The sequence below is a fragment of the Coregonus clupeaformis genome, chromosome 14, assembly GCF_020615455.1.
Source record: "Coregonus clupeaformis isolate EN_2021a chromosome 14, ASM2061545v1, whole genome shotgun sequence".
NCBI classification, from domain to species: domain Eukaryota; kingdom Metazoa; phylum Chordata; class Actinopteri; order Salmoniformes; family Salmonidae; genus Coregonus; species Coregonus clupeaformis.
Genome location: NC_059205.1, coordinates 43,071,280 through 43,085,114, shown reverse-complemented (window position 1 = coordinate 43,085,114; position 13,835 = coordinate 43,071,280). Strand labels below are relative to the sequence as shown.

The window sequence follows — 13,835 nt, the reverse complement described above, 5'->3', positions numbered from 1 at the left end:
GTGGAGCTAGTAGCAGGGGCAGAACGACACACTTTCGCAAAGTGATTGTATTTTGAACAGTTCTTGCATATTTTCCCACGGGCTGGGCAGTTTGAAGCCCTTGAATTGTGAGAGCTAGCCCCACAGTTGCCACAGCTAGTTCTGTTTGTTTGTCTGTGTGCCTGCTGCACGGGCATGTCGGTGTCTGTGTCCATGCAGCTATCGACGCGGGAGGGCGTGCGCAGCGGCGTGATCGTTGTAGTGCGCCTGCTCGGGCTGAAGCTGCTGTGTGAGAATGGCTGGGGGCCGAGTGTATGCTGCAGAGCTGTCTGTTAGCATAGAAGAGCATTCCAACGCCGCTTCAACCTGGAGTGCTATTTTAATAGCTCCATCTAGTTGTAAATTATCCGATTCCAAAAGCAGTTTCTCCCTTGTCTTTTCACATAACGTCCCCTCTATCAACTGATCCCTGATGATCTCGTCCTGAAGTGTCCCGTAGTTACAAGAGCTAGCCAAATCCCTCAGATTAGCCACGTAGCTTTGAATGGACTCACCCGGCCGTTGGTGTCTCTTCCGTAGCCGGTAGCGTCGGAGGAGCACTCGCTCTTTCCCGGCGAAGTGGTTCCGTAAGAGGCTGACTGCAGCAGTGAATGTAGGAGCCGATCCAAGCGCTCTGAAAATCCTCTGTCCCTCTGTACCAAGGCAGTGACGGAGCAGTGCTGTCCTCCGCTTGTCGGAGATTGTAGAAAAGTCCATAGCTTCTAAATAAGTGTTAAAACTATCAAGCCAGTTATTCCACGGGACTGGAGGTTCGCCAGGCACGGCGAGGAATGGTGCTGGCGGTGGTAAACTGAATTCAGCCATCTTCGTCGCCAATGTTATATCTAGCCTAGTTGTAAAAGAACGGACATCTGCACAGTTTCACATTGAACATCACTCTGTCGTTTAATGACATGTGCCACGCATTCTGACAACCCATTCATCCGTAACGCAGCACACTGTCGTAAACCATAACAACGTACAGTACGACGTACAGCACGTCGTACCATACATAACAGGCTTTATTTTATTTTAAAGCTAAAATGCTTGATTGCATTTCAAATAATGAATGACTCGTATGCTGTGTGATGACATGAACGAATGAATTATTGATTGATACAGTAGCCTATATAAGTATTGAAATATAGGCCTAAGTAAGTTACGGTATTAAGACTAAACTCTTAGGCCTACAGCTCGATGGTGGTTATACAAGGCTTCTATACTAAGCCTCCTAATGATCATGACATGACTTATTATTATAATGATGATCATAATAATAATAGTAATAATAACAATAAGAAGAAGATCAAGAAAAAGGAGTGTTATTATTATTATTATTATAAATATATTTTTACGGACAATTTGGAACAGTGTAAACACTAAAGAAATTATAAATAATACCAGCGGCTGTTCTAACGAAAAAAAAGTGTAAATCCTTTATAACAGCAAAGCAAAGATTAAATACAGCTGAATCGTTTACTTGACATGTCATTGCGTGAGGCTTGGTGCTCACAGAATCAGTAGGCTATTAAACACTCAATCAAACAGGAAACAGAAGCAGGATCTGTCTTACTTCTGTAGATATATTGATGATTTATAAAGCCAGGCACAATTAACAGTTAGGCTATTGATTATAGACCTAATTAAGTTGGGGTTTCCTCTCTCCTTACTTTTCTTAGACAATAAGGCAAGGGCTGTATGAAAAAAACAAAAAATGTATGAACTAACTGTAAAGTCGCTCTGGATAAGAGCTTCTGCTAAATGACTAAAATGTAAATGTAAATGGCTGTTTTCTCATCTCCTCGTTCTGCTGCTGCCTCCTCTGCATTGTTCTCAACACCAATATGCTGGTTAACTTTGCTATTATGCACATAGCAACAACTGAAGTGTTTCTGAACCGCGGAGAGTGATCACTATCCAACGCGGGAGAAAGCACATTTGTTATAAAATAATATTATTTTTATTAGTGTTGCACCATTGTTCATATGTAATATAACCATATACAATTTCAGTAGCACATGTCTTAGAGTGATGGACTGTACCATCCCCACGGCCTCCACAATAGATCAGTCCACTCAGACAGTTGCGAATCCGACAGGTGTCTTGTACACCATGATATTACTATAATTTTTTTTGCTACTGCTCGACTAAAGAAATGTCGGTCGACCAACAGCCTATTGACCCAACAATCCACCAGTCGACTAAATGGGGTCAGCCCTAAACTTTATTGTCCATGTACATGGAAATTCATTTTGTGAGGTCAGCATACCAAATACACAAAATCAATCCACTATAATAAAACAAATGCAATATAAAATGGCTGGAAAGTATAGAGTATATAGAGAAACACATACGTAGTAATGGCTCATAGTGTACATGTTGTTCTCCAGATGACACTTCCCGTCGTTGGGCAGAACGATGCCGCCCAGCTTGCCGTCTCCAGCAAAGTGGAAGCCAGCGTCAGTGGAGAACACCAGCAGACGAGTGACGTCCCTCCAGCCAATGGCATCCTGCAGGGGGAGGGGCAAAAACACAACCAATTAGAGCCCCCAAAAGAAAACAAATGTATCCAACTTTATCAATGAATCATAATTCTTTGGACTGACTGGTATTATTTACATTTTAGTCATTTAGCAGACGCTCTTATCCAGAGCAAGTAGGGTTAAGTGCGTTGCTCAAGGGCACATCGACAGATTTTTCACCTAGTTGGCTCGGGGATTAGAACCAGCGACCTTTCGGTTACTGGCACAACGCTCTTAACCACTAAGCTACCTGCCTCCCCCTTAACCACTAAGCTACCTATCTCAATCATTAACCATTCTAGCCCATTTGGAAGCTTTCTGTACTTCTGGGCTGGTGTTTATAAAGTGTATTCGATTAGAAGTGCTGATCTAGGATCAGGACCCCCCGTCCATGTAATCTTATTCATCATGGTCAAAAAGGCTAAACTGATCCTAGATCAGTACTCCTACTTGAGATGCTTTATGACTACAGGCCATGAAGTGAGACTATCCCACTATGCCCCAGGTCAGGTCACTCACCCCACAGACGGCCACCTGCATGATGGCATCGAAGCCTCCCTCAGGGGAGTCCAGATTTCCAGAGATCTGCTGCTTACTGACCAGGCTGTTGAACTCCTCCCCGTTCTCAGTCAGCTTCAGCACGTTCTTATAGCTGAAGGGGCTGGTGCAGTTCTCGTTGCTGGGGCAGGGGTTCAACAGTCTGGCTGGGGTGGTGCTGATGTATGGCATCACCGTCTTCTCCACAAAGGAGCCGAAACCTGGTCAGGAAAACAGCCAAGGTTGAGAAGAAGAACAATAACAACAAGAATACTTTATTGATCCATTTTCCTTGCAGTCCATTGAAATCCATATTTTGCTCTGATCCCAACCCCTTACAAAATACACAAACACAGGTTGGAACAGAGGGTAGCCACAGTGAAGTACCCAATGAGCGGTTGTACCTTCCTTCTTTCTGAGTGACCTTACTCTGAACATTTTGAGTATGTGAAGTCTTTTACCGATCTTGAAGTCTGAGGTGACCTCCTTCATCTCACGCATCAGGTCAGTCCCCAGATTCTTGACATTCTCCAAATCGTCTCTCATGGAGAAGGAGAGGTCCATCAAGTAGTAGAGGTCGATGGGGTAGTCCTCTGCCCTCTTGAACTTCAACTTAAAGGTCTGGGCCTCACCTGCATGGTGAGAAAGGAATAGAATAGATTCAGAGAACATGAAGACTCTTCATCATTCAATATGTTACAAACATCAACAGGATTCTGCCTGAAAACTTGGATTCAGAAATTGACTGCATGTTAATGGTAACTTCAAGAAAGATTGCATATTCTAATATGCCCTGTTTACATAAAGTATCATATAGCTACATGGCCGCTGAGCTGGTCAGGTCAGGAGGCAGGGCCCATATTCACAAAACCTCTTAGAGTAGGAGTGCTGACCGAGGATCAGGTCCTCCATGTCCATCTTATTCATTATGATCTAAAAGGTCAAACTGATCCTATATCAGCACAGGTCAGGAGTCAGGTCTTTACCGGATCGGAGGTTGAGGGTGAGTTTCTGGGGCTGGATCTGAGTGATCTGGTCAGGCTTCAGCTTCTCGGCCACGTCCTTCTTGCGGTTAGTGACAGGCTTGTTCTTGTTGATGGAGGTGCTGCCCCGGGGGTTCTCGATCTTGGCCTTAGTGCAGCCCTTCATGATCAGGGACTTCAGCTCATCACAGCGGGCTGACTTAGACTCTCCCTGCTTCAGGAAGTCCTGCACAGAGAAAGACAAAACATTTAATTAAAGATGACAAATAACCCACATTTTCTTATTTTTTATGTTAATGTATTGATTTTTGATTGGTTTTCACAATAGTCAACATACATGTGATGAAGCACTCATTCTGATATGACATATCTGATGATTTTGCAGTATGAAGAAGGAACAAGTTCGGTCAGACTGGAAGTGGAGGGAGTACAGAGCTTAGAATGTCTCTCGAAGAGGCTAAAAATAGATTCTGGCTTGGAAAAGTTGAATATTTTCAGAAGGAGTTTGGTAATTTGTTAAGGGAGGAGGATTGGAGGGAAAGAGAGAGGAGGTTGAAAAGACTGAGGGAGGCAGAGGATATGCTTGAATCTGTTGAAGCTAGCAATAATATGTTGAGGAAGATTGGTGTCAAGTTCAAACAGAGTGAGCCGGACGCCAGTTCGAGTTCTGGAGGTGAAATCGAAGGGGTAGAAGGTGTTGTGAGGAGCTCGGAGGCCGAGCCTTTGTTTTGATGGACATGGTTATGATAAAGATACGTTTGATCCAGTGGAAGTGAGATTTTTGAAGAGGGTGGTTTCAGGTTGGATGGAATATATGGTGGGTGCTGTTGAGTCGGTGAAGGTAACCCAAAGTGGATTGTCATGTTTGTTTGTGTTTCTTCAGATCAGAGGGAGCAGGTGCTCCGTGTGACGCAACTTGGTGAAAGACCTGTATCTTGCTTTGCGCTTATGTACAGGGCACCATTGAAGGGAGTGATTTCTGGGGTAGCGTTAAATGTGGAGGTGGAGCAATTGAAGTTGAAGATTCCTGGTGTTTGTGACACCCGCTGTTTGGTGCGACTCAGACCCGGTGGAGAGCGTGGTGAAACAGATGTGACAGCCTGCTCTTTTGAACTTTGATTTAGAGTCTTTACCTGACAAAGTAATTTGTTAGGTTATATGATTTATGCTGTTAGAGCTTTTGTGCCGAATCCACTGCGGTGTTATAGGTGTCACGTTTATGGGCATGTAGCAGCAGTGTGTAGTAGGGAGATTCTAAGATGTGGGAAGTGTGCAGGAGGACATGGGACAGAGGAATGTGTAGTTTTGGTGGGAAAAGATGTGTGTGTCAACTTTAGGGGTGCTCATGTTGCTGGGGATCGGAGGTGTCCGGTGCGAGAGAGGCAGGTTGAGGTGGCCAGCCTCAGAGTAGTGCAGAAGATGTCGTATGCTAAGGCAGTGAATAAAGTAGAGGAGGGTGGATCAAGGGTGAGGGATTCTGAGAGGATCCCTGTGAATAGTAGATATGTGCCAGAACAGAGGGATAGGCCAATGAGTGATATACACTACATGACCAAAAGTATGTGGACACCTGCTCGTCGAACATCTCATTACGAAATCATGGGCATTAATATGGAGTTAGTCCTCCCTTTGCTGCTACAACAGCCTCCACTCTTCTGGGAAAGCTTTCCACTAGATGTTGGAACATTGCTGCAGGGACTTGCTTCCATTCAGCTACAAGAGCATTAGTGAGGTCGGGCACTGATGTTGGGCGATTAGGCCTGGCTCGCAGTCGGCGTTCCAATTCCTCCCAAAGGTGTTTGATGGGGTTGAGGTCAGGGCTCTGTGCAGGCAAGTCAAGGTATTCCACACCGATCTCGACAAACCATTTCTGTACGGACATCGCTTTGTGCACGGGGGCATTGTCATGCTGAAACAGGAAAGGGCCTTCCCCAAACTGTTGCCACAAAGTTGGAAGCACAGAATCGTCTAGAATGTCATTGTATGCTGTAGCGTTAAGATTTCCCTTCACTGGAACAAAGGGGCCTAGCCCAAACCATGAAAAACAGCTCCAGACCATTATTCCTCCTCCACCAAACTTTACAGTTGGCACTATGCATTGGGGCAGGTAGCGTTCTCCTGGCATCCGCCAAACCCAGATTCATCCGTCGGACTACCAAATCGTGATTCATCACTGCAGAGAACACATTTCCACTGCTCAAGAGTCCAATGGCGGGACCTTTACACCACTCCAGCCGGTGCTTGGCATTGCGCATGGTGATCTTAGGCTTGTGTGCAACTTCTTGGCCATGGAAACCCATTTCATGAAGCTCCCGAAGAAAAGTTATTGTGCTGACGTTGCCTCCAGAGGCAGTTTGGAACTTGGTAGTGAGTGTTGCAACTGAGGACAGACGATTTTTACCACTTCGCGCCGTTGTTGCTCCTAGACGTTTCCACTTCACAACAGCACTTACAGTTGACCGGGGCAGCCCTAGCAGGGCAGAAATTTGACGAACTGACTTGTTGGAAAGGTGGCAACCTATGAAGGTGCCACGTTGAAAGTCACTGAGCTCTTCAGTAAGGGCATTCTACTGTCAATGTTTGTCTATGGAGATTGGATGGATGTGTGCTCGATTTTATACACCTGTCAGCAACGGGTGTGGCTGAAATGGCCGAATCCAATAATTTGAAGGGGTGTCCACATACTTTTGTATATATAGTGTACGTTTCAGTAAGGTTGGCTTCTTAGTGTTCATATCAATGGTTATCAACTGTACCGCAGATATGGAAGGTAAGTCACAGAAAATAGATGTTGTGGGGGCAGCTAAAGAGAAGTACTTGGGGGTACGAGATATATATATATTTTTTTACCCCTCCAATTGGTAGTTACTGTCTTGTCCCATTGCTACATATGCCATACGGACTCGGGAGAGGCGAAGGTCGAGAGCCATGCGTCCTCTGAAACACGACCCTGCCAGGCCGCACTGCTTCTTGACACACTGCTTATAAGCCAGCCGGACCAATGTGTCGGAGGAAACACCGAAGTCCGAAGTCAGCGTGCATGCGCCCGGCCCGCCACATGGAGTCACTATAGCGCGATGGGACAAGGACATCCCGGCCGGCCAAACCCTCCCCTAACCCGGACGACACTGGGCCAATTGTGTGCCGCCTCATAGGTCTCCCGGTCGCAGCAGGATGCAATACAGCCTGGGATTGAACCTGGGAAATGTAGTGACGCCTCAAGCACTGCGATGCAGTGCCTTAGACTGCTGCGACGCTTGGGAGGCCCGGGGTATGAGATTTTACTTCAGAAGAGTTACAGCGTGTGTTGAATGGTAGTGTCCCGTCCTCTCAGGCCGTTGGCCTGGGGTAGGATCAGATAGGGTTAAAGTAGTGGAATAAGGTGATGAGTTTTAATGAGTATAGGGTTAGTTGGTAGGATAATAATATACAGTACCAGTCAAAAGTTTGGACACACCTACTCATTCATATTTTTACTATTTTCTACATTGTAGAATAATAGTGAAGACATCAAAACTATGAAATAACACATATGGAATCATGTAGTAACCAAAAAAGCGTTAAACAAATCCAAATATATTTTATATTTGAGATTCTTCAAAGTAGCCACCCTTTGCCTTGATGACAGCTTTGCACACTCTTGGCGGTCCTCATGATGGTATTTGCGACTGCACTTGAAGAAACGTTCAAAGTTCTTGACATTTTCCGGATTGACTGAACTTCATGTCTTAAAGTAATGATGGACTGTCATTTCTCTTTGCTTATTTGAGCTGTTCTTGCCATAATATGGACTTGTTTTTTTAACCAAATAGGGCTATTTTATGTATACCCCCCCTACCTTGTCACAACACAACTGATTGGCTCAAACGCATTAAGAAGGAAAGAAATTCCACAAATTAACTTTTAACAAGGGACACCTGTTAATTGAAATGCATTCCAGGTGACTACCTCATGAAGCTGGTTGAATGCCAAGAGTGTGCAAAGCTGTCATCAAGGCAAAGGGTGGCTACTTTGAAGAATCTCAAATATAAATATATTTGGATTTGTTTAACACTTTTTTGGTTACTACATGATTCCATATGTGTTATTTCATAGTTTTGATGTCTTCACTATTATTGTACGATGTAGAAAATAGCAAAAATAAAGAAAAACCCTGGAATGAGTAGGTGTGTCCAAACTTTTGACTGGTACTGTATATAATTATTTTCTGGGGTTCCCCTTTCCCATTTTGTATCACAAAGTGTAATGGATCTATAGTTCAGTTGGCAGTGGTAATGCAACATATTAGATGCCAACCTCCATTAAACCACAGGAAGCGTCAGGGTGTGTTCTGTTCCGTGACTCAAGACAGCTCTGCATGACTATAATCTGAGCTGGCGGCACCTCCCTCCCCCCACCCACCCAACTATTTCACAGCAAGTGCCCATACACTGGTATTCGAATCATATCCCTGCCATTGTTCAACTCCAAATACAAACACTTGTGTTAGCTGCTTCCAGTGAGATAAGTCTCAAGATTGTGCCTCTGCGAGCATGTGCATTCAAACAACTTCATCAAAGACACACTTACAGTGTCTGTACACCATCCACATTTCTCTGCGACCTGGATGCATTCTCCACATGACTGTGCATTGGCCTTGATGCAATCACTGCCCTCTGAAAGGAAGAAACAATTTTTAAAAATGTAATACAGCCACAACTATTTGCCAAGAGGCAGCATTCAGAAAGTTTGCATTGCAAATGGCACCCTATTCCCTATATAGTGCACTACTTTGGTTTACTATGGTCAAAAAGTAGTGCACTACATAGTGAATAGGGTGCTAAATAGGGTAACTAAATTTTTCCTCTCTTGCTGGCTCAACATGGTATTTCATTTCTTCCAATCTATTCAATTGCGAGTCATGTTGCTGAAGCCAGATAGCTGGCAGCTGTAGGCAGTTTCTTAAATACATGACACCATCCCATTAGGACAACCTGCCTCCTCTACCACACTATCGTAACCTGAAGAATGTCTTCTTTTCATTGCTTTTTGATGCACAAAGTGGACAGATAGGTGCAGATAAATGTTTTAGGTACATAACAAAAAAGTAAAATGTAGGCCTAAAACAATATGTCTTGTGTAAGTCAAATAACCTTACCTTGCTGTGCACTGCAGAAACATAGGATTCCTAATAATGTTGCTATTGAAAGTAGCCTCAGATCCATCTGAAAGGAGACAAAACAGAGTGGTTAATTCAAACTACTGAACATGGATCTAGTGAAGCAAATCTCATATGGTATACCTTTCTTCAAACAGCTGTAGTAGAAAGTTGTGGTGGTAAAGCATTTGACGGGAGGTAACAGGGTTTTAAGTGTGAGGACGTTTTGTACGGTGAGAACATTAGTTTCGTGAGACCAAGAGATTATACTCGGTTATATCATGAGGAGTTTTGAGACGTGTGTAATGCATTCAGCACAACACGAATAAAGAAAGTTGTATTTATTGCATGGATAGACATCTGCTGTTTAAGCATGCCAAAGGTAGTCAGAGAGTGACAGGGACGTGAATATCTAGTCAGGTAATCTTTAGATAAGGAGCTCTACACCCCAGAGTCATAACAAAGTCATTGCATTTTCAGCAGCACTTAAATGAAGACATTGTCTAAGCTTGTGCAGCTTAATCACATTTAACAAAAATAGGGCTGGCCACTAATGCAACACTCCACCAACAACTACCACCATTGGCGCTGAACAAAAGACAGGAGAATAAAAAGTAATCATCAACTGAATTCTTCTAATCTTTGTCGCCATAAGAGGTCTGCATTTGACAACACCTAGGAAACAGGCTTGATTATGGCCAACATTCCTATTGGACTATGTCTATTCAGAACAGACCTAGGCTTTGTCCCAAATGGCACCAATATCCCTCATGGGCCCTGGTCAAAAGTAGTGCACTATGTAGGGAATAGGGTGCCATCTGGGAAGCATTCCTTGACAAGTCCACTGCTTCCTAACACAGAGCAGAGAATGGAGAGGTGCGCATCTGCTACTCCTATATTTCGTCAGACAGCTAGCTACATGCCTCCCCCAAGTCCTCCTCCCCACTCCAGCTCTCCCACCAGTGACACATTTCCTCTGGTGGCCTGCCCAGTCCTCCTCGCATTTAAATGATGAAGTCAGCCTTTCTCTCTCTTCCTCTTCTTCTTCCTCCTCCTCCCTCCCGGTCTTCTCTCAGCCCGGTAGATGACACATTGCATGACAGAGAGACAGACAGTGCTGACAACAATACTTGGTTAGAGAGCAGTCAGAGAGCAGAAATAGCCTCATTTGTTATCTTCTACTGTAGCGTTAAACACTTCTCTTCTTAACATGACATACAGTATGTCTGACTGAGGGTTAGGAAAGGCTTTGTTCCTGTTCCTCACCAACACAAGTATGTGTTAGTCTGTCATCCAAACATATCACTGAAATATGTAAAAAGTACACCCTGTTTGTTAACCTTGGGAAAATGATGAGGTTGGGCAGGAGCTTTGTCTCTAGTTTAGACCACAGACTCTACATCTATTTGATTTTGTACACAACCATGTACGCACACACCACAGTCATGTAAGTAAGCCACTGAACACAGCCTAGCCTATATAGAAATAATCACGTCCTGTGAGTACTGGCCAGGCCATCTCTAATTCGAAGCCCCCCAAAGAGCTTCAGTCAGAGAGCAAGAGAGAGCAAGCGGACTTGAAATCTTCACACTGTCAAAACTGGTTTTAGCAGTCACATCCAAGATGTGACATAAAAGGTGTAAAAGAGAGAGAGGGATATTGGCCATCTAGACCTAGCCTACAGTGTCTATGAATCATCAGTAGCTGTCTCACTCCAGGTGTTGCCCATCTTCCCCATTATCCCCTGTGTATTTATACCTGTGTTCTCTGTTTGTCTGTTGCCAGTTCGTCCTGTCTCGTCAAGCCTACCAGTGTTTTTCCCGTACTTTGCTCTAGCCCATTTTCCCCGGTTTTGACCATTCTGCCTGTCCTGACCCTGAGCATGCCTGCCGTTCTGTACCTTGTGACACTGTTCTGGATTACCGACCTCGGCCTGCCCCGTCCCTGAGCCTGCCGTTTCTGTACCTTTCGGACTCTGCTCTGGATTACTGACCACTGCCTGCCCTTGACCTGTCGTTTGCCTGCCCCCTGTTTTTGTAAATAAACTTTTGCTATTTCAAACTGTCTGTATCTGGGTCTTATCCTGAGTCGTGATAGTACGAACTGGCCTTGACTGACCCAGCAGACTCGGACCAGCTCCGCAACGCCGTCTCCTCCCAGGGAGCCACCATTGGAAGACACGAGGAGTTACTTCAAGGTCTTATGGAAGGATTCCAGACCTTGGCGGAATGCCAGGACCGTGCCTTCAACACATTGCAGGAGCAATTCTGCGGATTGTCTGTGAGGCAGCCCGCCACTAGAGTAACCCCCCAGACTGGATATTCGCACGTTGGCGGGTGAGAGTGCCTGGAACCCGGAAGCCCTGTTCGACGTGTTCCTTCACGGATTATCGGAGGTGATTAAAGACGAGCTCACAGCCCGGGAGCTGCCCCTGGACCTCGACTCCTTCATAGCCTTGACCATCCGGATCGATGGGCGGCTACGGGAACGTAGGAGGGAGAGGGAGTCTGTTCCCTGTCGCCGACGCTTGTCCTTGATTTCCACCTCTCCTCCAAGGAATCCCGGAAATCCACGAAGTCCACATTTCCGAGTGGATCCGATGTCGCCAGAGTTCTCACGGAGGTCACTGAGGGCTGTCGAGTCGTCTCCTCCAGAGCCCATGCAACTGGGCAGGGCTAGATTGTCTCCTGCTGAGCGCTTACGCAGACTTAACACCCAGAGCTGTCTGTATTGTGGAGCTATGGGAAATGTTTTTATCTACCTGCCCATTAAAGAACCAGGCTCATCAAGTAGGTACTAGTACGCTGGTGAGCCGTACAGGGAGTTTCCCATCTTACATTTCTCGTACTCCTCTCCATGCTACCCTGTTGTGGGGTGACCAGTCCAAATCTCTCCGAGTGCTCATTGACTCTGGGGCCGACGAGAGCTTTATGGACGCTATCCTGGTGTCGGACCTGGGAATCGCCACACAACCCCTCTCCACTCCCATGGACGTCAGAGCGTTGGATGGACGCTCTATTGGCAGAGTCACCCACACTACGTTTCCCATTAACCTGAGAGTGTCGGGTAATCACAGTGAGTCTATGCAGTTCCTGCCCATTGAAACCCTCATGCACCCGTGGCTTTGGGGTTTTCCTGGCTCCAGAGGCACAATCCTCTGATCGACTGGGCTACTGGTTCTATCCTGGGTTGGAGCCCGTTTTGCCATGCGCATTGCTTGAAGTCGGCGCTGCATGCCCTGGGACGTCTTCCTGTGGGCTTGGGAAAACCCCCTAACCTCTCCGCCGTTCCCGCGGAGCACCAGGACCATCCGGGAGGTTTTCTGCAAGGCCCGTGCCACCTCGCTTCCTCCGCATCGGCCCTATGACCGCCATCGACCTTCTCCCGGGCACTACACCGCCTCGGGGGCGGCTTTATTCCCTGTCAGGTCCGGAGACCAAGGCAATGGAGACATATATTGAGCACTCCCTGGCTGCAGGAGGTATCCGTCCTTCTGCCTCCCCCGCCGGCAGAGGGTTCTTTTTGTGGAGAAGAAGGACAAAATCCTGCGTCCGTGTATCGACTACCGGGGCCTGAATGACATCACGGTTAAAAACCGTTAACCGCTTCCACTCATCGCCTCGGCTTTCGAGCCTCTCCAGGGGGCTACCATCTTCAAGTTGGACCTCCGGAACGCCTTCCATCTGGTACGGCTACGGGAAGGGGATGAGTGGAAAACCACCTTTAACACGGCTAGCGGGCACTGCGAATACCTGGTGATGCCGTTCGGACTGACCAACACTCCAGCTGTGTCCCAGGCCATTGTAAACAACGTTCTCAGGCACATGTTGAACCGGTTCCTATTCGTCTACCTTGATGACATCCTAGTGTTTTCCCACGTCCTCCAGCGTCTTCTGGAGAACCAGCTGTTCATCAAAGAGGAAAAATGCTATTCCATCGCTCCACCATCTCCTTCCTTGGATACATCATAGCTGCAGGCAACATACAGATGGATCCAGAGTGCAGCTGCAACGCTTCCAGGGGTTTGCCAATTTCTACCGCCAGTTCATCCCGGGCTACAGCATCAGGGCTTCCCCCCTGTTAGCGCTCACCTCTCCCAAGGTCCCGTTTACGTGGTCTCCAGCTGCAGACCAGGAGTTCTTGGACCTCAAGCAACAATTCACTACCGCCCCATCCTAATCCATCCAGATCCGTCCCGGTAGTTCGTGGTGGAGGTCGACACCTCGGACGACGGTGTGGAGGCTGTCCTGTCCCAGCGTTCGGCACAAGACCAAAAGCTGCATCCCTGCGCTTTCCTCTCCCATCGTCTCAACCCCACAGAAAGGAATTACAACCATTTCATTCTTCTCCCCAAGCTACCCTCAGCCAAGGAGACGGCCCAGCTCATGGTGCAGCACGTCTTCCGAATCCATGGACTTCCGGTGGACATGGCCTCCGACCGGGGTCCTCAGTTCTTGTCCCAGTTCTGGAAGGCGTTCTGCACGCTCGTGGGTCGTCGGCCAGCCTGTCCTCCGGGTTCCACCCCCAGTCTAAAGGCCAGTCGGAGCGAGCCAATCAGGACCTGGAGACGACTCTTTGCTGCCTTGTCTCCGCCAATCCCACCATCTGGAGCCAGCAGCTCGTGTGGGTAGAGTACGC

The 13,835-nt window shown here is 46.7% G+C and overlaps 1 protein-coding gene across 1 annotated transcript in view; it reads right to left on the bottom strand.

Moving 5' to 3' along the window:
* The window catches only part of LOC121580866 (integrin beta-1), a 66,558-nt gene that overhangs the window by 17,321 nt on the left and 35,402 nt on the right, over positions 1-13,835 (bottom strand). The window contains exons 2-7 of the mRNA XM_041895979.2: positions 9,198-9,264; positions 8,630-8,715; positions 4,064-4,286; positions 3,539-3,709; positions 3,060-3,298; positions 2,373-2,528 (exon numbers count right to left, since the gene is read on the bottom strand). Of these exons, the coding sequence (XP_041751913.1) occupies positions 2,373-2,528; positions 3,060-3,298; positions 3,539-3,709; positions 4,064-4,286; positions 8,630-8,715; positions 9,198-9,264 (942 nt within the window). The remainder of the gene's footprint in view (positions 1-2,372; positions 2,529-3,059; positions 3,299-3,538; positions 3,710-4,063; positions 4,287-8,629; positions 8,716-9,197; positions 9,265-13,835) is intronic.